Here is a 26,275-nt window from a genome sequence, read left to right on the forward strand (position 1 = left end):
AAAAAAAAAAAAAAAAGAGAGAGAGAGAGAGAGAATATGTTAGTATACTCTCCATGGACAAAAGATTGGCACTACCTCATAAAGTTGATATTATGTGTAACCCATGACCTAACTACTCCATACCTAGATGTATATCCTAGAGTAACCCTTGCATATACACGTTTGGGGAGGCACGTATAATAATATTACTAGTAGCAATGTTGGTTATAGCCAACAGAAAATATCACAAATGTCTAAAACAGTATAATGGATAAATTTTGGTGTGTTTTTACAATGGAAGAAATTTAGCTACATATAACATTGATGACTATCACGATATATTAAAAAAGACATTCTTAGACAAGGTAGCATGAGGAAAAAGAAGAAAAAATAATATGCAAAAGAATGCCTTAGGTATGGCAATGACCAAATGAAATTCAAAGTAACCCAAACTATCCTATACTTTTCAGAGATGCATATGAAAAATCTACATTAAAAAGAAACAATCATTGCAGAAATCAGGATAGTTATTACCTCTAGATTGTAGAGGGAGTACTATTTTGGGGTGGACATATGGAGTTTTCTATATGTTAGCAAGTTTCTATTTCTTAATTTAAGTAGATTACATGGGTTATCATTATTTGATCCATGTATGATTAGTCATTAAACTCTGCTTATTAATATTTATTGTATTCAAATGTTCTATGTTTGGCATATCTTATAATAAAAAAAGGAGGAAAAAGTTCCAAGAATTTACCTTTGAATAATGTTGGTATTGTAATGGTATCAAATTTGGATCTTGCTAATCTATGTATTTTTTTTTCTATAGATGGATACCCTAAAAATGAAATTGAGTATAAGTGGAAAAAGCCCTCCGTAGAAGTGGCTGACCCTAAATATTGGAGATTATATCAGTTTGCATTTGTAGGGTTGAGAAACTCAACTGAAATCTCTCACACAATCTCTGGTAAAGAGAATACTCAAATAGTGAATGATGCTACTATTAAATGACATTTTTTATTTTAAATATATGGATTGGGATTTATATTATATGGCCAAAATAAAACATTTTTTTTTCTTCCAGGGGATTATGTTATTATGACAATCTTTTTTGACCTGAGCAGAAGAATGGGATATTTCACTATTCAGACCTACATTCCATGCATTCTGACAGTTGTTCTTTCTTGGGTGTCTTTTTGGATCAATAAAGATGCAGTGCCTGCAAGAACATCACTGGGTATGACACATAATATTATGCTATAATATCATAGAACTTTAAAAAATCATTTTGATGTAATAAAAGTTTATAGTCACATTTATTAAATATATTCTCCTAGAATACAGTCAGGAAAAAAATTGACAGAAACTAAAGGACAATACCATGTTGAAAGAGATATGTAAAAAAAGAAAAGTAGAAAATGGAATTGTAAAGAACTTGAAATTTCAGAAAATTCCTTCTTTTTTCTGCTAATGAAGACCAAAGGAAGCATAGATACGTAACAAGAATTAATACATTAAAATCATACATAATTCCTAAATCTTATTTTGGTTGAGTTTTTCTATCACTTTTCATCAAGATTTTATTTTATGTTATAGCTGAGTCACTAATAACCATTGTTTTATTTGCTGGGGTGTGTGGATGGCTTTAAAATAACCTGTTTTATAACATTGCTAATGAAGTCAGTTGTTCCAAAGGGCAAGTAGCTGAAAGGAACAAGAAGCTCCCTGGCTTCTATGGCTTCTGTCGTGTATAAAGTGTGTACTTATTCTGTGAATGCTTGAGAGTTGCCTGTACAATAACATTGATTAACAGGGTAATTGTGATTAATACTTGACAAAATAGACTTTCACTCTTTTTCTATAGCAATCTATTGTAATAATCAAATCATATAACAAAATAAGTGACTAATTATGATACAAGTTCTTTAAAAGAAAAAGATAACCTGCAATCAGGTATTGATGCATGAAGAAAACTTATTAATCAATTGACTCACCCGCCAAATCAGTGAAAGACACATGAATCGCACTGCTCATAATTGTGTCTTAAAAATATGTAAAGAAAGGTGAGACAGTTTCTGTTTTTAACCACAAAGAAGTTTTTATGTGGTTTCTATGATAGCTCATAAATGATTCCATCTAATAAATACAATAAAATGCAGTTCACATAAAAGTGGCAACAACAATGCTTGAGGCACATGGGTCTATACTTGAAAATGAAGTTCTCTTGGGCATCTAAACAGGGGTATTGAAATAGCTAGTGGACAAAATCCATTCATACCTTAATTTTGTTTCCTTTCATTGTTTACAATTATTTTATATTCTAAGTTGTATAAATTATTTTAGGTTCTTTGTATGCTACTATAACTTAAACAGAGTATTTTTGTTTCTATTTCCATATTTTTCTGGGAATGTAAATTAGTATAATCACTATGCATAACAGTTTGGAAGTTTCTCAAAGAGAATTTGAATGGATTATTTATACCACTGGGTTTGTATAAAACTATATGCTAGAGTGTCATGAAGAGAAGAGCCAACTGTGAAGTCATTTTTGCATAAATTTATTTTTATTCAATATTAGCACATCAATTGTAAAGATAACCACAGCCAGATGTAACTTAACAAATATCTTTTGTAATTGTGGACCCTAAGATAGAGAATTACAATTGCTTTAAATATAAATACACACACATATCACTGAAGGACAATTTCCTGAACTCAATGAACTCAACCTTGCATTTTACTAAAATATATCAAATGCTTTCTGTAAAGCAAGCAATGTTTTTGGTGCTGCAGTGTTAACAGTGAAAAAACTTTAAAAAGTTCATGTTTATGATGTTTACATTTTCGTAGAGAAAACAGGTAATGTTCAAATATAAAAGGCATACAATAAAATTTTAGTGAGTCATGAAGGCTGTGAAGAGATAGCAAAATCAATGTTTAGAAAATGACAGGGTGTTGGTGATGTGATATTTGCTATTTTATATTGTGGAGTCTTGCAAGATACCTCTGATGATGTGGCATTTGAGCAGTGACCCAAAGAAGTGTGGTGCTAGCCTGGTGGATATTGGGCAGAAAGATATTCCAGGCAGTGGGAACTGTATGGTTTTGAAGCCAGATCTTCCTGCTATGCCATGCTTTGGGGTTCAGAAAGATGACAAATATGGTTGGAGCTGAATGAATAGTCACAGAAAATGAATTTGGAGAAGTGGCCAATAGTTTGATCATGTAAATTTTTGTCGGCCATTTTAAGGACTTTAAATTTTATTTCAAATGTGATGGGAGACTATTGTAGTATCTTGAGTAGGGGAAGCCATGGAGAAAATAACAATGATATCCAAAATGTTTTCTCAATATCCTGTTAATATCCTAAATGTTTTTTATTCTAATGGACTCAGAAATATTTTCATAGAAAATCTACCATGTTCTTCTCAAGGTAATGGCAGTGATAATAATTACTAAATTAAATAAATGTCTGAAAGCAAAGTTCTGCTTAGTTTTGTTTGCCTTATTAAAAAAGAATGTAACAGAAACTTAATAAAGTAAAATTTATTGCAGTCATGGATAATAACATGAAACCACACTTTGGATTTAAGACTTTTTAGATAGGAGACATAATTGTGGAGGCAAGAAACACTTTGGAAACCTATTTGGGCTGACGATGGTAACAATGTGATTTAATAAGCTTGTGTGGGAGATGAGGGAAAGGAAGACTTGTATATGTTATTTTTTAAGCCTTTTCCATAACAAAGCCTTTAAAATATATATTTAGTTTCAAAATAATTGAAGTAAAAGCTGTAAGGAATAGTGGGGAAAATTAAGCAAATCTGCAATCATTAGTGTTTTCTCATTCATTGTTAGAATTACAAGAAAAAGTTAATTAGGAGATAGAAACTTTGAAATTATCATAAATACATTACCTGATTGATATTTATAGGTTACTACACCTAACTTCAGAGCACACAATATTTTCAAGTGCATATGGTTCATTAAACAAGATATTACTAAAATTCAAAACACTAAAATTTTCAGAGTGTATTTTCTAACAAAAAAGGAAGTAAATTAAAAATTAATAAAAATAATATAACTGATAATGGCTTTGTATATTTGGAAATTTAAAAAATAGACAAATAATTAAATTAAGTATCTTTTGTGTATATTTACTACAAGTACAAAGCAAGATATTACTGTGTATGTGTGTTTGGTTTTTTAATGAGAGGCACAAAGGAGTTGAAAAACTGTTAAGATCAGAGAGCTAATAGGTAGAAGAGTCAGAGATTAAACCTAAATTTGTCTCGTAATTCCAAATTCATCACAACTGTATCGACTTTAATATTTTCTCCAATCCTAAGAAATTATAAAAGTGAAACGACAGGCTTGTGAGTAGAATTGTTAGGGTATGTTTCAGTGGAGACATGAGGGGAAGAGGTGGTTATTGCCTTCACTATACCAAAGAGACTGTTGCTGCAGCTGTTTTTGATTTACTTTTCATCATAGACGTTGCCACTGTATAAATATTGGTCAAATTAAGAAGCATTTAGCATTATATTTAGGACTTTTAAGAGAGTAAACAATTCTGCTCATGGGACCATATTTGCTGCGAAAAAGAATGAGGATTATGGAAGTTTAGGCTAAAAGAAATATAGCATGTGCATCTGTAATTTAGGAGACCTAAGATTAATAGTGGTAAGAACCACACGAAGACTGATGAGAAACAGATCCCTTCAAGGATACACATGCAGGGTTGGGGTCCTGGGGGAAATCCCAATTATACATGCTGTCTTCTCAAAAATAAAAGGATTTACTCTGTGCTTTCAAAGCAGTATTCCCTTGATATAACTGTGCCAGTATTCCTCACTTAAACATTGAGATTAAAAAGTAGGTTTAACTCAAGTTATTATATAACAAAAAGCTATGTTAGTTTGGATTAATTTTGACTGCATATGTATGGTGGGAAATGCCAAGTCACTGTCACTTCAATTAGATAGAAGAATATCTGTTGCTTATGTGAAGTCTAAGGGTAGGTATTTCAAGGTGATACAATGCATTACAGTATGAGAAATTCAGGCTCCTTCTAGCTTTCTCCTGTATTGTGAGTCATTTTAATTCCCAATATTATCTAATGTTTTCAGATAGTGCGGTTGGTCTGGCGATTGTATTCCAGCAGAAGGCAATGAGAAGGAAAGAAAGACATTCCTTGTCTCTTTAATGCTGTCTTTAGGATATTGTGTGTTGCTTACATTCTTGACTTGGTTCCCTTTGACTAGATCTCAGCCTGTGGCCACACTCAGTTGCAGAGAGACGGCAAATAAAGTTGTTTTGGGCAACCACATGCCAGCTAAATATTTGATATTCTATTACAATGAAGGAAGGGAAGAAAGGATATTGGGAGTCAACTTGTACTCCGCAGTAATTTAAATGATTAGAACTCACAGAAACAAAGAGCACATTGGACACAATGTAGCTATGGCTACCAATAATTATTTCTGTAAATTACTAGTTATCGTATTTTTTTCCATTGTTTAATTTCACTCACAAAATTGCCAAATCAGATGGAATAATAAATGTGGTCTATTATTTTTAATTTCGTATTTTGTTTCCTCTCTCCATAGGTATCACTACAGTTCTGACTATGACAACCCTGAGTACAATTGCCAGGAAGTCTTTACCTAAGGTTTCTTATGTGACTGCGATGGATCTCTTTGTTTCTGTTTGTTTCATTTTTGTTTTTGCAGCCTTGATGGAATATGGAACCTTGCATTATTTTACCAGCAACAAAAAAGGAAAGACTGCTACTAAAGACAGAAAGCTGAAAAATAAAGCCTCGGTATGTTAAAAAGAAAAATTTCTATTTTATAAACCTTGACTTACTTAGAGATACTCTTTTGAATATTTATGTGTTTGTTTACAGAAATAGGGACACTTGAGACCCATAACCAAAGACAAATAAAGTTAAGATGAAACTGGAATACCTAACATTGCTCACCAAAAAAAGTGTATTTATGTTTTTTAAATATCTCCCATTGGATCCCCTGTGTACAGAGTGGCTCATTATGGCCTAAATTTTCCCACAGTGGTAGATTCTTTGTACTTCAAACATTATTTGTGATTTACCTTTGATTCGATTTTTGTGTTAGGATTTGCATTTCTAACAAACTTACCTTACTTTTAGTGATGAAGATTCCTCTTTAATGGTAGTATCCAGCTGTTTTTAAAAGTCATGATCACAACGTTCTTTTTTTGTTTTTGTATATTTGTACTATTTTAATCTCCCATCTCAATCCAATGATTATCTTAACTTATATTACATCAAGTTGAATTTGTTAAAATGGATTCTACTGATTTTAATATACTAATGTATGGAATTATTGACTATGATTATGCTTTATATTATCAATTATAGCAACATGAAAGTAATATCTAACACATGTTGAATGTTCCTGACACTCTGCAGAGCATTTTACATGCATGATTTCATGTATGCTTAGAGCAACCCTCTAAGTAGAGGTTCAATGATTTGCACAAGAACAGCCTTAGTAAGCGAAAGATCCAAGACACAGACCAGAGCTCAAGCTTGTGACCCTTCCTTTATATATCCTGTTCTTATAGGGCTTAGAAAAGTAGACATTTATTTTTCTAAAATTAACAAGAAAACATTTAATTTCAGTAAATTCATTCAAAGATTTGTTTCAAAATATTCAAATAAGTGAGAAATGGATCAAATAGCCAGGCATTAGTGGCAAGCTTGTAAGCCTCCCTTAATATATATAATGAATTTTCCCTATTATCTAGCTTTTTAAGTTCTAGGAGTCAACGCATTTTTCCCTAATCTTTTTTCATTGGTTTCTTTATAAAACTCTGCTATACTTTTAAGTTATGTTTTACTTTTCATGTTATATTCCAAGAGATAAGCCTGGTGTATTTTTCTTTCAGAAACCCACAATATTCCAAGAAAGCAGAGCACATTGCTAGCTTTGATAAATTTGATAATTTGCATTGTAGAATTAGCCCATGATTCCATCAACTTCACGTCATTTTTGTTCATAGGATGTTTTGTCTCCCGAATGGACAAATCAGAAGTCAACTGTAATATCTATTGTTAAATTTTCAGATAAAGAAAAATGAATGCTTTCTACTATTTTTCCTTTCATGAAAGCTATGCATCTTCTCTGGATTTTCCATTTTATCATTCACTCATCTACATCTATGTTGGATTATTGCCTTGAAAGTTTTATTTCTAGAAATTTTGAATGGAAATGTTTAGAATAAAAATAACTAAGATAGAGGCCAGGCAATGTACAATCTCACATCCATTCTCTAATTTAATTCTAAGAATAAATAATTTAGGTACTACTATTATATTACTGAGGGACACAACCAAAACATGGCTACTCTAGGACAGTAGCTAATCAGTTTGACTGCAGATCATGTACACTCAGCCACAGTTCCAATGGCACATGTACTCAAGAGAGTTGGATTATTCTAGTGTAGACTTTAAAGTTATGATGCTATTCAGTCATTCATCAACTATTCATTAAGGACTTCCATAATCTAGTAATTGCTCTAGAATAGTTATTTTTTTTAATCCATATGTTAAGTCTTTCAAATTTAGCATCAAGCCCAGGTCGCAAACTACTAATTATGGAGAGCTAAACAACAAAAATCAAATGATAATATTGAAGTACTAAATGGCAAATAGCAACAGTTAAATTGACATATTATAATTGACTACTTGAGTACCAAAAATATTTTATTTATTGCCATTCATAATGAAGTTTGATAGTCTCTTTTCTTTGTTCAGTTATGTGCTTTATGAGCTCTTTAAGTCCTAAACGATATTTTGAGTGAAAAACCAGGATCAGTAATCAAATCTGACTCCTTGCATGGTTCAGTGTACAGCCATATGGTCTTGCTAATCAGGTAAATCAGAATGTACTTTTAGAAGGAATAGGCAATTCTGTTTGCTGTTGTCTCAAATTCTCTATTTAAGAGCTTCTGGAATCCACATTTTTCTTTGGTTGCAAGATGTTGTAGCATCTTGCCATTAAGCCTGTGTTAAATGTTTGTGACTTCACCCCCTCCTTCCCTGCTTTCTCTCTCTCTTCCTCTTTGTCTTTTCTTTAATATCCCCATTTTCTTTATTAAAATTCAGAGTATAATGTTCCCCTTCCAGAGTCCAAGTGATCTCATTGTTCAATTCCCACCTATGAGTGAGAACATGTGGTGTTTGGTGTTCTGTTCTTGTCATAGTTTGCTGAGAATGATGGTTTCCAACTGCATCCATGTCCCTACAAAGGACATCACACACCGGGCCCTATTATGGGGAGGGGGAAGAGGGGAGGGATGGCATTGGGTGTTATACCTGATGTAAATGACGAGTTGATGGGTGCTGACGAGTTGGTGGGTGCAGCACACCAACATGGCACAAGTATACATATGTAACAAACCTGCACGTTGTGCACATGTACCCTAGAACTCTCAGGAAGGGGAACATCACACACCGGGGCCTATCATGGGGAGGGGGAAGAGGGGAGGGATGGCATTGGGAGTTATACCTGATGTAAATGACGAGTTGATGGGTGCTGACGAGTTGATGGGTGCAGCACACCAACATGGCACAAGTATACATATGTAACAACCCTGCACGTTATGCACATGTACCCTAGAACTTAAAGTATAATAGTAATAATTAAAAAAAAATGTGTACAGTCTTGTCTCTAATCCTCAAAGACTGAATGTCACATATAACTGGAAAAAAAACTCTTAATGTAAGAAAACAAGAAAACATCAGCAATTTTACTGACCTTCTGTGATCTCATTTGAACCTTGAGTACACTTGTAGGCTTAATAATCTATTTAAATAATGCTTGTATAAATTGATTTCAAAAGTAAAAAAATAAAAAATAAAAATAAAAATAAAAAAATAAAAGCTACAGTTTATGGCACACACAAAAAATAAAATTCAGAGTAGTTTAAAATCCAGCATTTTCTCTTTTCTTAAAAAATTGTTTAGGGCTATAGTCAGGCTGGGATGCAATATTTTGGCTAGAGAGCTGTTGAAAGGTCAACATGTCTGTTATTAAGCAAAATTAAAATCCTTTTCCTGACATCTTGTTGACTGCTTAACGGAGAATCTCAGAATGTTCAGATTTTTTTCTTTGGAAGAGATAATACTTGAACAAAATCGATTTTTTACCTTCAATGAACACCCTAAAATATAAATTGATAAACACCCTTTTAAACTTACTCTCCACATGAAATATTGAACCAGCTTACTCGCTCTCTCTTGCTCTCTCTCTCTCATTCTTTCTTTCATTTGTCTGTTATGTTCGCTTTCTATTTTTCCTTCCTTGCCTTTCCTTTCTTCCTTCCCTTTTCTTCCCTTCTTTCCTACCTTCTTGTCTTCCTTCCTTCCTTTCTTCCTTCCTTCCTTCCTTCTCTATTCTGTTATCATATTTTTCTTCCTTCTATTTTATTGTACATGTCAATGACATTTTGGATTGTTTCATACGCCCATCCAATATATATTTTTATTACTAATTGGTAAGTATGTAATTCAGGTGTATTTGTGTCAACATTTATTTTCAAGAAAATCTAAAAAGTTAACTTAAATATGTTGAACTATGGAATCAAGACATTTTATGCAAGAGATAAAGGCCACAGAAAGGCACTAGTAATAAACCAGCCATTGCCAATTGAAGAGTAGTTTATGTTGAAACTTTAATATTCAGCCCATAGACTATCAGAAATCTCAGAAAACCATGTTGCACCTACTTCACAGTTCTGCTATAGCGATTTGAGGAGGAACTTACTTATTTTTAGTTTCCTGATTTTATTAAGATGTGAAATTATAGAAATTTATTTCTCCAGCTAAGACACTATGGAGACAAAAAAGAGAACGTGTTCTTTGCTTTCAGGGATGACTACATCCAGTTGTGAAAAAATACATCGCAAATACAAATATAATAAGATGCAATATAAATAACAGTCCAAGATAAAAATCAAAATTAAACAAAGACTCTGTGAGGGAATTAACAATTAGATGAATAATGTCTCATACTTTTACAGAAGCAGGGTATTTTTACAACAAATATATATATATATGATGTTTTATTATTTTTAAATAACAATATTTTTATTTTTTTATTTTTTATAAAAACATAAAATGTATTTTTAAAGGAACTGTTCTTGTGGAAACAGACAAGTATCATAAAGCCAGACCTATGTGGCCTATGCCTAGCATCCCAGGCAGTCTTCAGACTTCATGTAATATGGCCTGTGAAACATTGAACAGGCACACAGTGTTGAAAAGAATCTTGTGGAGAGGAGAGGATTCCTTTCATTTCATGTGTAAATAATTCATTCATAAAGCATGTAAGCTAATGGAAGTTTGGCAGGGAAAATTCCAGAGAAAGTATGGCTTCACTGAAGTAATTTTTTGAAGAATAGTTGCGGTTTTTAAGATAGCAAATTAGGAAGAACATTTAAGATAGAGGGAACTATGTCAGCTGGACTGAGCCTTACATGTGAGAACAAAAAAGTACACTAGTATACGTCCCAAGCTATGTTGTCCAATATAATAGCCACTAACCACATATAGATAGGTTGGGTTAAATTAATTAAAATTAAACAAAATATAATATTCAGTATCTTAGTAACGCTAGTCACATTTCAAGTGCTCAGTAGCCACATGTGACTTACGGCTATCATATTGAAGAGTGTAGATGTAGAACATTTTCATCACAGAAAGTGCTATTGGGTAATCTTTGTCTTGAAAACAGGAATCTTAGGAAAGAAAATAACCTATGTTGAGGATAGAAGAGTGGTTTACGGCCAGGTTCTACAAAATCTTTAAAGCCATGCTAAGAATTTACATTTTGTCTTGTTAGCACTGGCAAGTTATACACGTTTTTAAGCAGGATGGTATATTTCTATGTATGTTTTCAGAGGATAATTAGAAGTAGTATACAGTATATACTTGGATGACAAAAGAGGCAGGGAGATAAATTTGAAGACTATTGCAATTGTTCCAGAAGTAATATAATACTAAAAGCTGAAATCAAGATATTGGGATGAAAATAATGCATAGCAAGTGTTTGGGTCCCCCTGGCCCTGCCCCATACCACAGTCCTCACCCACAGCTCCTTTTCAGCAGAGAAGATTTTCATTTCAGTCAGTGCATGCCTACTGAATAAACATTTGTCTACCTCTCAGAGTACTAAAATAGTGAAAAGCTGTATCAATCCACAGCTTCACAACTTATAAAGACTCTTTCTTATAATAATATTTGGCAAAGCTCCCAGGAAGGATTATGTCATATTGGTGAAATGTGAAATACAGCAAGAAGGTTACTTAAACAATTGTAAAGAGTCGGTGCATAGTGGGATGTTTTCAATAGATAGAATAATCATTTAGTACCAGTTGTGACAATGGCCACATGATGCTTCCCTGAATTGTATAGATACCACCACCAACAGCTCTTTTTTCTACCTTGGCTTCCAAAGAACACTCTTTAATATTTATATTTCTATTTAAAACATCATAGACTATTACAGCCGAAAAGGACCAGATTAATCATTGAGTAAAATTCCCATTTAAAAAAAAATTAATTTTAACAGTAATAGTGGAGCATGGTTGAAAGTAATAAACAAATAGAACAATTCATAAATGTACAAATAAAGAAAATATTCTACCTAGAACATTTTGTACCAAATCTCAGAAGCAACTACATGGTAACCATTTCTGTTTTCACATTCTTGTGATAATTACCTTCTCAGTATTTTAACTTGCTATTAATAGTTACTGACTTGGCACGGTGGCTCACTCCTCTAATCCCAGCACTTTGGGAGGCCAAGGTGGGCAGACCACAGGGTCAGGAGATTGAGTCCATCCTGGCCAACATGGTGAAACCCATCTCTACAGAAATACAAAAAATTAGTCTGGCACTTGATTAATTTTAAAACTTTAAATAATATATTTAAATCTCTACTTCTGAATTCATTATTGTGATTATTGTAGGGCCAATTTTATTATTCTTTACAGATAAAATTTTTTCTTTTCTTACCTGAAAATTTTCTTCATCGCGTTTTTTACAGTGTAAAAAAATTCTTAAGGATTCATATATTTTCTGTGTTTTGACCTCTTTCATTTCCTCATTACTTAATATTCTTATGTGTTATTTTTGAGAATGTTATCAATTCTTCATTCCAATTTAATTCTATTTTCTCCTTGGAAACTACTGGTAGTTAGATTTTAGACTTCCTAGGTTCAGCATATATTCCAGATTTTCTTTTTATCATATCTTAAGCCATTTTTCCATACTATAAGCAGTTTTTTTCAAGATTTCATTTTAAAATTTTTAGCTTATTAAAAATTTACAATAACTTCATGAATTTCAGAGAGGTCTTATTCTCTAACTGTTTTTTGTTCATTTTTCCTTAAGTGGATGTATTACTTCCTCAAGTAGTTCTGAGTGGACTAACTAGATATATATTCTCATATTTATTAAAATATTAGAAACAGTAATTCCGGCTGTTCATTTTCACTTTTTTCCTTTGTATTGTTCACTTACCTCAAAACGTCTTCATGATTGCTCCTCAAATAGGCCCAGTAAGTTTGGTATGTAACTGTCAAGTTTGTAGCCATTGGATTTTACTTTCATACATGTGTTTGTGGGGCATGACATCTGATTCCTTCCAAATATACACATATACATTCTAAATAATAAGATGATGGCACAATACTAGGACATTCCAGTTCCAACATCAAGAGCCCTAACCTTTCTCCTGGGATAGTGGAAGATTCTTCTCATTTTTAGAAGTTATAGAGTTTAGACTGAGTGAACGCCAACCATCGTCATCTTTATTCTCTACATGCACAGTAGGTGAGCTATAGTTCAAAGGAGTGCAGCTGATCTGGAGGTGGACATTTAGCTAACACCATGTTTTCCATCCTATTCATTACTCCCATTCTTCCTTCCTTATATTAAGAGTCTCTGACATTTTGATGGGAAGAGTAGATTTCACAGTCATATTTTCATTTACTGAGCCTTTGTGAGATGTGTCTTCTTTTGATCTGCTTTATCCATTGGCCTATTTCCGTCTGCTTTTTGTACTTCAGAAATTTATCAGGAATTCTAAATGCTGATTGGCAGCTCCTCATCACCAAGTTTCACCTCCTGGAATTTTTTTCTTTTTTTTTAAGACAAAGTTTCACTCCATCACCCAGGCTGGAATGCAGTGGTGCAATCACAGCTCACTACACCCTCATCCTCTTGAGATCAAGCCATCCTCCCACCTCAGCCTCCCAAATAGCTGGGATTGCAAATACATGCAACTACACCCAGCTAAATTTCTTTCGTTTCCTCTTTTTGTAGATACAGGGTTTTGCCATGGTGCCCAGGCTGGTCTCAAACTCCTGGGTTCAAGAAATCTGCCTGCCTCAGCCTCCCAGAGTGCTGGGATTACAGATGTGAGCCAATGCGCCCAGCCTTTTCCTGTTGATTTTTTAATGTTAATGGTATAATCTATAATTTTTGAACATCCAACTTAAACAGGATTTTGTGAAGGAGGAATAAACAGTGCTTAGTTTGGCATTTTCACGTGCAGTATTTTAAATGGGAAATTAGTAATATTATATAGTCAGTCTTTCATAATAATATAATCATCAAATAATATTTGCTATTCATATTACTAATATTTAGTAATTTTAGCAGATGGTATAATAATTAGCAGATGGCATAAGTAATTGTATGTAAATACTGATTTATCACTTCGCATTTGTTTGATATTAGTATACTTTAGTGCTTTAAGATATATCCTTAATAGTGGAAATAGGATGAATTTCTCAAAATAGCAAGCTAAGCTATATTCTTAGTAATTTTTGAAATTTTTTAAAAGTATATTTTAAAAACTTATTTAAAGTAGAATATTCTATTCAATTATATTGTTACTTTTTAAATTGCTTTAACGGATTTATTATTTTTAGTGTTTATTTTTTAATTTTAAATTTAATTATCTTTTAATATTTATAATTTTTTAATGTTTTTTGGGGAAAGCAAGTCTATACTTGAGAAATTAAAAGATGGGTGGCATAGTTGCATTTCAGATAAATAAGACTTGGAATGTATATATTTTTCTGATTAATTTCTCAGTGTTTTAAAGGTCAGAAATCTGGGTTTCATCAATATTTTGTTTTATTGATATTGTGTTAGATTTTTGGCTATTTTTCTCAGCATTTATATGTCCATTTCTGTTTACTTTCATCATTCATTGATGTGTAGTTTATTTCAATTCGTGAGCTTGAATTTTGAGGGGATGGGGGTGGAGGCGGCAAAAATCTAGAAAACTGCCAATTTAAAATGTATTTGCAATAGAACTCTCCATGACACTGCTCACCAGAGATTAGTTCTTTTTTTAAACAAACCACTTGTAGTTTTTCTTCATTTTAGTGCATTTAAAAGTGTCATAATTTCTCTCATGAAAAACTAATATCCTCTGAAAAACACATGATACTTCCATTTATGATAATGCTGTTTCATATATAGAATGTGTTTTCTACCACATAATCTTAAAATTGCCTCCTAACAATTTTTTAAAATTAATTTTCACTCTGATTAGCATAAGAGCCAATGCTATTCAAGTATCAAGTGACAAGGAAATAGGTACCAATTCATCTCTCCCCCCCATTTTTTTTCTACATGATTTTAGTGCTCCATTAAAACTTAGGGATGTAGTCAACTATCCCCAAGTTCCATCCACAAAAGATCTGTCATTAACATTTAATAAGATACTGCCTCTGCTCTTTATGATATAGCTAAGCAAGTTTAATCATGAACTTATTTGTGTTTAGGGCATTTCTCCTTATCCTCAAGGTGCACATTTGTCTCTAATATGAATATTGTGACCTGCATGATGTTTTAATCTTTTAAAAATATCACTAGATGTGAATATTTGCTTCCTTTTGCATCTACTGGATTTTTAATATTTGGTGACTTGGATTCTATGTTTCTTTTTAGAAATAAAGTGGACATGAATATAGGTTCACATTGTAAGAAATTTTAAAGTTTTGTATATAAATGTAAAATTTTTTTTCAGAAAATATTTAATTTTGTTGACCTGACTATTTCAAAATTTAGGATGAGAGCATGTAACTGACATTTGCATGAGAAAAGATGTAAGATCCGGTTAAAACAATTTTTATAAAACTGGCACTGTATTTAGTGTTTAGATAGTGAAATTGCTGAATACAGTAAGTTGTAAGATTCACATCTTAAGATAACCCTCAAAATATGTTGAGTTCTGAAAAATGAAGAATTACTAAAGCTGAAATATTCATATATTACTTGCCAGCTTATTAAAGGAGTCATTAATTTTTTTCCAATAACATTTTTATGTGGTCTAGGACTTTTTTGTTGTTGCTATTATTATTGTTTGTATGTTTATCTTAGCATGAATTTTATAATTAATTGTGATATAGCCTCATCAGGAATAAACAGTAACAACTACAACAGTAATGTTGTTACCTACTGGCAGGTGATTACTTGCTATGTTTCAAGTATTTTACTTAGTGTTTTATGTCCGTCATCCAATTTAACAATCAAGCAAACCTACAATATTTTTAATGCCACTTTTGTACAGAAGAAAACATAGAAGTCAAAGAATAATACTTTCACTCTTTAATTATTTAAGTATTATTCAAAATCAAGTATTATAAAAATTTAACATGTTCCAAATAAAGCTGTTAATAATAGTAACTGTTATTACTGTTATTACTGAGCAAAATGATCATTTTACATAAGCCATGAAATTTACTTATCATAACTGTCACAGAAATTAGGTGCAAATATAATTCCAGCTGTGAAGACAGCTACATTGGTAGAATGAGCAGAATTTGAACTCCAATTGTTCCCAAGTCTGAGCTTTTAATTACTATACATCCTCTTTCCCAAATATGGTGCCTTGTGCTTACCCATCACAAACCCCGTAACTTTTTTTTGTCCATTCATATCTTCACAAACCTTTTGCATTATCAAAATGTTTTCTTTGCTACTTATTCTCATTTTTATTCAAGAAAACAAATAATATATAATAGCAAAAAAAAAGACGTGTATAGCAGTGTTAATGTTTTAATGTAAACTGGAATATACGGTTCATTTTTATTTTAGAATCAGATCCAAGGTAAACGATATGTTGGTGGGTCAACTTTCTAAAGGTATAAAAATATACTTTATTTTTCAGAGGTGTTTCATTTCTGCATACTAGAATTAGCAAATGTTCTGTTACAAAGCAAATTATAATATAAAACTTGTTATAATTGAAATTACTGGATTTTTTGAAATCAAGATTATTTTCGTTACCTATCAGTCTTCCAGAGTTTGCGTTAAGGGAGCAAATTGATCTTTCCTTATGCTACTTTTTTGGTGTCAAACATTCATTTATTATTTTGACCAGATGACTCCCGGTCTCCATCCTGGATCCACTCTGATTCCAATGAATAGTATTTCTGTGCCACAAGAAGAAGATTATGGGTATCAGTGTTTGGAGGGCAAAGATTGTGCCAGCTTCTTCTGTTGCTTTGAAGACTGCAGAACAGGATCTTGGAGGGAAGGAAGGATACATATACGCATTGCCAAAATTGACTCTTATTCTAGAATATTTTTCCCAACAGCTTTTGCCTTGTTCAACTTGGTTTATTGGGTTGGCTATCTTTACTTATAAAATCTACTTCATAAGCAAAAGTCAAAAGAAATTTGACTAAATTCAATAGAATCTTTTGTCCTTCAGTAACTTGAAGTTTAAATTTAAAATGCAGAGAAAACAATGGTTAAAATGTGAGTAGTATTGTAACTATTTTAAGGCCTTCAGAAGTAAATAAAGTAGCAGGTTTCAGGCTAATTTACGTGAAACTGATTAGTTGCAAAATGCAGTAGATTAAAATACTCACCTATTTTTATTTAAATTTTCTTTAATTTACTTCTATGTTGTTACAATTTTTAATGTTTAAGTTCTATGATTCATGTTTTAAAGATGGAATTATTTTAATACATATTTTGTTTAAATATAAACTATAATTGTTTTGTAATGTGAGACTAATGACTAATATTTATGTAGCAACTTTTTTGCCAGAAAAAAGACTGTTAATTTGTTTTTTCTTGCTTTTCCTTTGCTTGCCCTGCCTGAAATACAGTTAGTTGATAACATAAAGCCATAGTTTTCTTGGATTTGCTTCCAAGATATTGTATTCCCAAGAAGAAATTGATTTATTTTTAACTTATCAATTACAGAAGACTTATGAAAAGGTCAACTTTTACCTGTCTTTTAGTCCAGTCCATTTTCTGGCACAATATTAAACAGAACTCCAGTTACATTTACTTTGGTGATTTGCAAACTTGGAAAGAAGCCACCAGTCATTTTTTAAGAATGCAAGATGAAAAAAATCAGGTAGAATCTAACCATTTTATTCTCTGCTTCATAGCATTTATAATATATAACGAGGTTAACAATGAAATATTAAAATCTGCAAATGCAAATTAATGCAAATTAAACGCAGAGAGAAATTTTCTTTTCTTTATGTTTTATGAAAGTGTTGCAGTCCCTAAAATAAAAATATTGAGGAACGGTGCTTGTGTTTACTCATGTGGTTAAAAAATTATTACCTGGAAAACTGAGTTGCAGGTCATATTGAGGACAAAATCTTAAATATGTGCTATTAGCATTGTTTTTAGACTAGTAATATTCAGAAAACAGTTTTAGGCCTGCATTACATATTGCTTCTTCCAGCTCCAAAGTTTTGGACCCTGTCAGTTTTGCAACTACATTATACATTATTATAAAATTCTTTTTTTCTAGAAACTGGGGGCAGCCTCAAAATCATCTTAAAGAGGGAGTTTTGTTAGAGGCATCTTTATGAACATGAGTGTGAGATCTCTCTAAATTCTTAGCGTCTCACTGGATGTAAAATCTATCAGTTAATAGTTTTAAAAATGCCTCTTTTGTTAAACAGAGAGATAAATTTAGGCTTCAATCATTATAATCCTGTAAGTAGCTTGACATATCAATTGTTTATAAGATTCATCACATAAATTTCTGGAGAACAAACAGGTTTTGCTTGGAAATAACCTTTAAATGTTGTTTCTGTTGCCAAGACCAATGATCATGATGAAGAGTTTTATGATCACAGCCTATCTTACTTAAGGTTTGAGAGGGAAGCTGTCACCTCTGCAATTGTCACTCTAGTTTTTAATGTTATAATTCTGCTACATGGTTAGTGAATGTCTGGCATGATTATACACATGTATTGGAAATATATAGTTTTTAAATTATTTATTTATTTATTTATAGTTTACTGTGTGTTCTCGGCTAACTCTAATTTTTTTCACTTGCTCATAAACTTCTGAAAAAAAAAAAAAAGCATGAATCAAATGGTAATGCCCAATATCCACTGACCCTGCTTTTTCTTGAATGAACAGCCAAATTAAACTTTGGCCATCTATATATTCATTTACAGATTATCCATACATTCATTTTAATAACATTGAGTACTGATGGATGTTTTTAAAGTGAGCATTCATTTAAGGATAAATAAAAAATAAAGTACTCATAAAGAATAAAGTACTTTACTAAAATATTGTGTGGCTATTTTCATGTTTGAAGCTATAGCTTACTCATTATCATGAGACAGTTTTGATTTTGGGACTCTTTCAAGTGTATCTGAGCATGACTATATTTTAAAATACTTAAAAGTGCTTGATATAAATAGTTTTGCCTTCAGAACCGCAACTCTATGTAATATAAAAAAAAAGCTTTGATTTTCTCATTGGTGTTTCATTAACTTGGTTTTAAATGTTGATAATATTTACAAGTGGAAATAAAATTTGTAAAGATGCCTTTCCTTGTATATATCATCAAGAAAGCACTTTGTTTTCAAAGCAAGTGGTACTTTGATCTGTTTCATTTAAATGTGTGATCAGAAAGAATGGTGTACAAATGTTATTATTTCTAAAAATAAGAATAAAAAGGTAAAACTACATTTAGACTTCTTTTTCAAGAGATCAAATACAGCTTTTTTTTTTTTTAAAGCTGATTCAGTTCATTTCCTGTTCCTCTCTTCCAAGTATAAGTTTCACCACCTTGAGAAATAATTTTTAAAAAATCTTCCTCTTTTCTCTGGGGAGTTAAATAATAATTTCTTGAATTAATTGGAACTTGAATTTCCTGGATGCTTTAAATGTTTTTACTTTTAGACCCCAAAAGTAGATATAAAGAATTGGGAATGATACCTGGAGCACAAGAAATAGGATCATTTGTAAAATTGTTTGTTCATATAAACCTAACCTCTAAATATGTGACCAGGATCTAGAAATTCTGAGAGGGGAAAATGTGATTGGTATAGTTTGATTCTTTTGGATTTATGATGACAGGGTAACATTTTATTCATCTTTGAATTCCATGGACAAAATTAGGCTTATTTGAAATTAATTTTTGTAAACCCAAGTAAGTTCTAAAAAATAGTAAAAAGTACATAAAATACTTGAGAATTTAGCAGGGTCAGGGAAAAATTTCCCGGTAAGTCTAAAGTTTTGATATAAGTGAGAATTACACAATTCATTGGAGGCATTTTAAGTTAAAGACATATTTCATTAATAAGTTTTTAAAATTGATCAACTTTAAATTAAAGCACAATAAATGTGTATAAATATGAAGGCAATCATAAGGATTTTTTTTATTTGTGTTTCTATATTCTGGCATTACTATATCATCATAAAATAGACAACGTTTTTGTCTCAAGAACAAGAATAAAATTGAAATCTGCATTCATGCCAATTCAGCATCAAAAATAATGGGCTACAGTTCTCTCACACCAAGGGCCCCATAGTTATAAATGTGAAATTATGTTCCAGGTTAAAATTTGTGAAAAATAAACAAAATACTTTGATTTTACAAGAGAGGAGCTTTAAATAAGATGATTTTAGTAGATTTAAATAAACAACCAGTATTTAAGTAAATGTATAACAAAATGAATAAGTACATGCATAATATTTTCAAAGTTCTATACCAGTGCCTATTTTTACTCTTGCAAAATTCCCTATAGCAAAATACTACATTTGAAATTATTTCGCTGGTTTTAGCACTGGGATTTAAGTTACCCAGTAGACTCTTAAGGCTTTACTGTTTGTCTCATTAGAAACATTTATTTCTGACCTACCTAGTTTTCTTCACATCATCAAATTGATTCAGCTTCTCCGTGCTATACCGTATGATGGCCAGACATACTTGGTATTGGCATTTCTGTTGGTCATTCTATATTGCTTTTTACTGCTAGGGAGATCTTGCCAGGCTTCTATACAGTTACAAAAACCATCACCAAATCTTTATCAAGGACTTTCCAAATGGAGTTTTCAAACACTATTGACCACATTGCTCTAGCTAATGTAAGGTCAGCTCTGACTTTTTGTGTTTGCATTTCGGAAGTGAGGTAACCTCATTCAAATATTTATACAGCACTTTCTGTGTACAAAGTACTGTTCTAAATACAAAAGGGAATATAAAGATGAACTTTCAAGGAACATATAATGTAGTCAGAAAGATGAGAGGATTAGTTGTACAATTTAAGGAAGGGAGGATAACTCTGGGAAGGTTTTGTGGAAGATATGTGTTCAGAGATGGGAGTTGGGGATTTAATTAATAGGCGAGAGGGACAGAGATCACAATTTCCAACTGGGTAAACAGCTTGAAAAAAGAAACAGAAGCATGGGCACAAATGAAAATCCTATTGTAATTGGAAGTTAAGATTCATTTAGAGACAATGAAAGGTTAGGTTAGAACAGTAAACTGAGAAGTACAAATGTGGACTTCAGAAGACTAGGGGAAATTATAAAGTCATAAAAAGTTCACAGAGATACTTGAGTGCAGAAGAGACAGTATTAAAATTTCTGCAGAAGTTTCATCTTATTTGTGTGTGATCATTTGGAATATAACAAGCCAGTTAAGAATATAGGCTTATAGTGGCTAATATGAGGATGAAATCAGTACTCTCATGACAGAAGTCTTCAGAGCAGATGCGGGATGATAGCCCCAAATAGAAAGAAAAGTGGCAGATATTAAGCTTTGACTAATAGACAACATAACTGAGAGACATGGTGTATTGGGTGGAAGGGATCCAGTAGTAGACACTTGTTTGCATGGAGATGGGCACAAAGACACCACAAGGAAATTCTGGATACCATACAATTTGTTTCCTGTTCCATTTTGATCAAAGGTTTATTTTTCCTATTGATTTATCTTTTCCACACAAAAAAGATAAAGAAGAATAATCTGAAATGTAAATAATAAGTGATCTGTCTAGATTCTTATTTTTTAAAAATGTTCCTCACTAAAACGGTTTTCTATTCAAATAACCTCTTCCAGTTTTCTAACTGAGAAATATATATATATATATGGACAAAGAGAACAAGATAATTGTGGGTAGAAATAGTCTACTGTGTGTAGACAAATCCAGAAAGTTGATTTCTCATCCTCAAACAATTTCTGAAATATTTCTGTCAGAATAAATAAAAGAATTGTTGTTGTTGGACAATAAACCATACCTGGACCCTTTGAGTGTGTGAATAGTAAAGGCTGTGATAACTGAAATGCAGTTAAGCAAAAAGGGCTAATTAGTGGACTTTTAAGACATGATTTACCTAAATGGAAATAGTTTGGTTTTCAATCCTTCACTGTAATAACACTTATTTGCATCCATTAAGTGCGTGTAGTCACTTCGTATAATAATGTTTTATGGCTTGTGATTATAATGGCTTCTGTTATTCTGCTACTGCCTCATTGTTTTGAGGAACATTTGTAATTTTGTGGCAAAGGTGTCTCAATTTTTCAGTGTTCTTTACTCTCATGATCCATAGTACAAAAACATAACAGTAACTTGTTATAAATAAAGAGTCACATTCTCTTCAATTGTGTCTTTCTTGGTAGCTTTCATACAGATATAGCCCTTCACTGTTTCAGAGTATGTGATCATAGCTTTCGTATTGAAGTTCATTTCTGATCCATGTAATTTCACATTTGTTTTTCAGTTAAGAGCCTTAAAAAGTTTCTTCTTGACTGAGACTTTTGAAAAGGAATTTAACTTGAAAATCTTAGGTAAAGATAATTGAAGCTTATGCATGATTTTCACTGCTCTATGAATGTCTGGATTATTCTAGCTATTTGTGATTTTACCCTGATTTCAACGACCAGGTATTCTTCAGTAGGTGTGTCAGTGGGAGCAATATATGTTAGTTAGGATGAATATCTAAATCATTCCAACTATCCCATGTTATAAAAAACTCTATTCCACTTGAAGGAACAGTTACTGAAAGAAAATTAAAAGTCAGAAAATCAAGAGATAAGATATTTTCTGCTTCATCCTCCTAGTTCTCCCTTCCCTGTTGCCACAGTACAATATTTTTTAAAAGTTTGTGATTCTTCTCTCAGGTCCAAAATAACAGATATGCTATTTTCATAACACTGAAGAAGGCAGGGGATGACTGCTGTTTCTGCAGTACCTGCTGTACGTCTGGAACTACAAATGCATTATATATTAATAACTTAGTTTTCAAAGCAGAGAACACTATTTAACAGGTGAAAAGACCAAGACTCAGTATAGTGGACACATTCTCCAAGCTCATATACCTGTAACCTAAAATTAGATTTAGGTACCTGTAGCCGTAAAGACCTTCTCTTTCATTTACATGGAAGGACTCTGATGGTAGAGTGACTGCACTTATTCTAACACTAGAACATCTTTCCTTCACAAAAGAGAAGCAAAGACCTGAAAAACAGACCACTCTATTTGCCTAAAGCATAAAACACTATATTATTTAGTAACAGCATAGTAGCATGCTCTTTTCATCCTTTATTTCTAAAGTGGATTTCATTTCAGCTGAAACATTTTCAACATACACTAGATCTGTTCTTAAAAATTACTCCTGATATTCACTCAAAATATAGAGAACTCACTTTTAAAGAAAGATATTGGCAAACTATGGCCATAGCAGTGACTAATGGGACACAATCACCTTGTTCATTCACTATTGTCTATGGCTGCTTTTTTGTTATCGCAACAGAGCTGAGTAGTTTCAACAGAAATTAAATGGCCCATAAAGTCTAAATATTTACACATTGTCACTTTGCAGAAAAAAGTTTGCCAACTATTGTTTTAGAAAAATTTTACTATACTAATTAACAAGCACCACGTATTTAAAGTGCATTTTTAATATTTTTAATTTTTAACTTTAAAAGAAAAAGATCATCGTTGAAGGTGTGAAGTAATGCAATTAAAAATTCACTGTACTCTTAACTTCTCTCAAAGAGACATTAATTAAAGCTATGCCCTCTCTTTTTAAGACCTGTAAAAAATTATTATAAATCTGTTTCATTAATGAAAATATATGCTTCATAGTTATTTCAATATTATTTGAAGTAGATAAAGTAGGTTAATCTAGAGAGAAGGTTGTTGTCACCACTAAAATTGACATAAGATACTTTAAGTAAAAGAAAAGTGAGAAATGCAAATATTAAAGTAATTTTAATGTTTTCCCTCTTGAGGCAGCATAAGGTATGTTTTCCCATTAAAGTTGTTTGTGTCAACATGAAATCTTGCTTTTAACAATACTTTTATGCAGCACTAAAATCCAAGCAGCCTTTTATGAATAATTTCATCAGAATAAATATTTAATTCACTTTGTACATTACTCATAGTCTTTCCTTTTGCATTTCAGCGTGTGCATTTCAACTATTAAAATTTATATTTAAAATAGTCATAAAGAGTAGTTTGTTTAAAAAAATTGTATACTCTGAATAAAATAGGAGAGCCTCTTCAAGTCAACACCATAGAGTAAGGAAGTTTAGTCATGCTATACTGAATGTTTACCTTAAATATAATATCTGAATGTTGATTCAAGTCACTACCAAAATTTTCTTACATTCATACTGAGAATTTGATTTTTAGTATTTAATTCTCTTTACTTTTTGCCTTCAAATACTTTAGCTAAAATCTCAATTATTACCTAGTCTATCATTTTTTCAAATTACTATCATAATAAAAAAGATTTGAAACGGAAGATCTCTGTTTGTGTTAACATTGATAACTAATATTAGCATATTCTTTTACTGTACAAACATTTTCATATTAGTGATATCAGTTGGCCACTATCAAAGTCTATGGAATATGAGGTACCAATATTACGCCCTCCATCTGACAAAGAAGAAACTAATGAGCCACGGAACTTGGGTGACCTACACCATATTACGCATAGCAAGCCCAAGACTTTTGCTTATATATTCTGTGTTTACAAGGCAAACCCCAGGTTTTATGGCATATTATAAAAGAATTCAAATGATTTATACCACATACATAATATCTCCCATCTTCCTTGACTTTGTCTCTTTAAGGATGAGTAAAGAAGGTATGAAAATTTGTTTTCATCCCAAGATATTTTTTATGTGTTTTTTAGTAACGACCCCAGAAGAATCAGACATGCAAATCATGTAATTAGAGGAGGGTTTAATGAAAGGACACTTAACAAAAGTATAGGAAAGAGTTACAGTTAGGATATCCCCCTAGGCTCTTTCAGAATCCTGAAGCAAATTACAAAAGGAGGAGGTAGAGATAAAGGACCAAGGGAAGGGAGTAGTTGTAAAAAGCTATAAAATGCTGTGTGGCCAACATGGTGAAAATCCGTTTCTACAAAATACACACACACACGCACACAAATTAGCCGAGGGTGTGGTGGTGTACACCTGTGGTCCCAGCTACTCTGGAGGCTGACTCAGGAGAATCGCTTGAGCCCAGGAGGCAGAGGTTTCAGTGACCCGAGATCGTGCGCCACTGCACCACTACACTCTAGCCATTGTCAGGGAGAGTTAAGTCTCAGGAAAGAAAAAAAAAAAAAAAACTCTGTCTGCAAAATAACATCTGACAGGAAGTGTGGCCTTCATCAGTTAAGGATATAGGCAGCTCCAGTAAGGCTGCTGGAGGGAACTTGTGGAGCAAATATTCCAGTGGCATGACTTCATTTCCTCCCTCTGCTCTTCTGCTAGTCCTTCCCACTGGAACACTCTAAGCAGAAGCCAGATGGCAAGGGGACCATTGATCTAAGCCATACATCTCTTTTCTGGAACACAGTACAGAGGGCAGAAGGGTGGAGAGAAGATTTGGAGGGGAAAATGAAACTACTTAGAGTATGTCAGGGTATTATTAGGATTCAGAACAGATTAAAGTTAGTCTACTTTATGGTCACATATATACTTTCCTCCTACTTGAAAAACATGAGCTAGAGGCACCCCTAGCAAATCTCAATTCTCAGCTTCATGTTACAGGGTCCTATAGCCATGGCTTAGCCAGGATGACTTGGCAAGCTTGACCGGTGCATCAAAGAAGACTGTTCTTTTTCCCTCTGGCTCTATATTTTTGGATACTGGCAAATAAAATTTTTGGCACATTGATGTAGTAAATTTTGAGACATATGTTTGTTGTAAGAGCCAAAAACTAATTTACTAGATTTCTTAAGTTTACATGTGTTGCCAAAGGTTCTGCTAGCCAAGAATATATATTTTGGTCTACATTACATACCTTCTTGGACAATTTGTAGGAAAGAAAAAAAAAAAACTGGTCTTCCTGGCTGTTCCTTTCTTGCTAGGAGTATAACAATAACAATGGCATAGTTTCTGGCTAAATAATTTAGAATCAAATAAAAAAACAAATAATAACCAGAATATTATGAACAAGCTGATATGAGCTATGCAGAGGAACTTAATTGAAGCCCAAATAGGTGAAAAAAAAATCCAGGCTTAACTAATCAGAAGCTAACCTGAGATGTAAAAGATTATTAGGAGTAAGCCATTTAAGTGATGGTATGGTGGGAAGCAAGAGAATATTCTAGAGTATAAAAAGTGATAATTTTAATTTTAGTGCTTCTTTATCCTCTTTCATCAGAGTCTCAAAGGCAGTATTCCTTATTTTTAAATGTGTAATTGGGCATTCTGTACTATTTCATACAAAAAACTCCTTTAAAAATGTATTCTCCCTACAACTTTAACTATATGAGTTTCTTAATGTCTTCAGTTCTTGACAGTATCTATCACCCATGATTACTACCACCCTCCCAGACTTTCTAAACACCTATTAGCCAATATTTCAACAAAGAGTGCTTGCCAGACTACCCATATTATATTTAGGCAATAATTTAAATGAATATGAATTTATTGCCACACTGTACGTTTCCCCTCTATATAAAAGGAAGTTTTATTGGAAGCAACCAATT

The 26,275-nt window shown here is 32.3% G+C and overlaps 1 protein-coding gene across 2 annotated transcripts in view; it reads left to right on the forward strand.

The window, feature by feature from the left end:
• GABRG1 (gamma-aminobutyric acid (GABA) A receptor, gamma 1) overlaps window positions 1-17,455 on the forward strand; it is an 83,781-nt gene extending 66,326 nt beyond the window's left edge. The window contains exons 6-10 of one of the 2 annotated variants that reach the window (XM_011971620.1): window positions 809-946; window positions 1,064-1,216; window positions 5,589-5,803; window positions 16,428-16,510; window positions 16,570-16,615. In XM_011971620.1, coding sequence (XP_011827010.1) covers window positions 809-946; window positions 1,064-1,216; window positions 5,589-5,803; window positions 16,428-16,510; window positions 16,570-16,615 — 635 coding nt within the window. Of the gene's footprint in view, window positions 1-808; window positions 947-1,063; window positions 1,217-5,588; window positions 5,804-16,427 lie in introns of both variants that reach the window. The other variant, XM_011971619.1, reaches the window with a different exon arrangement.
• The last annotated feature ends 8,820 nt before the right edge of the window (window positions 17,456-26,275 follow it).

The sequence above is a fragment of the Mandrillus leucophaeus genome, unplaced genomic scaffold (genome assembly GCF_000951045.1).
Source record: "Mandrillus leucophaeus isolate KB7577 unplaced genomic scaffold, Mleu.le_1.0 Scaffold1230, whole genome shotgun sequence".
In the NCBI taxonomy this organism is placed as follows: Eukaryota; Metazoa; Chordata; class Mammalia; order Primates; family Cercopithecidae; genus Mandrillus; species Mandrillus leucophaeus.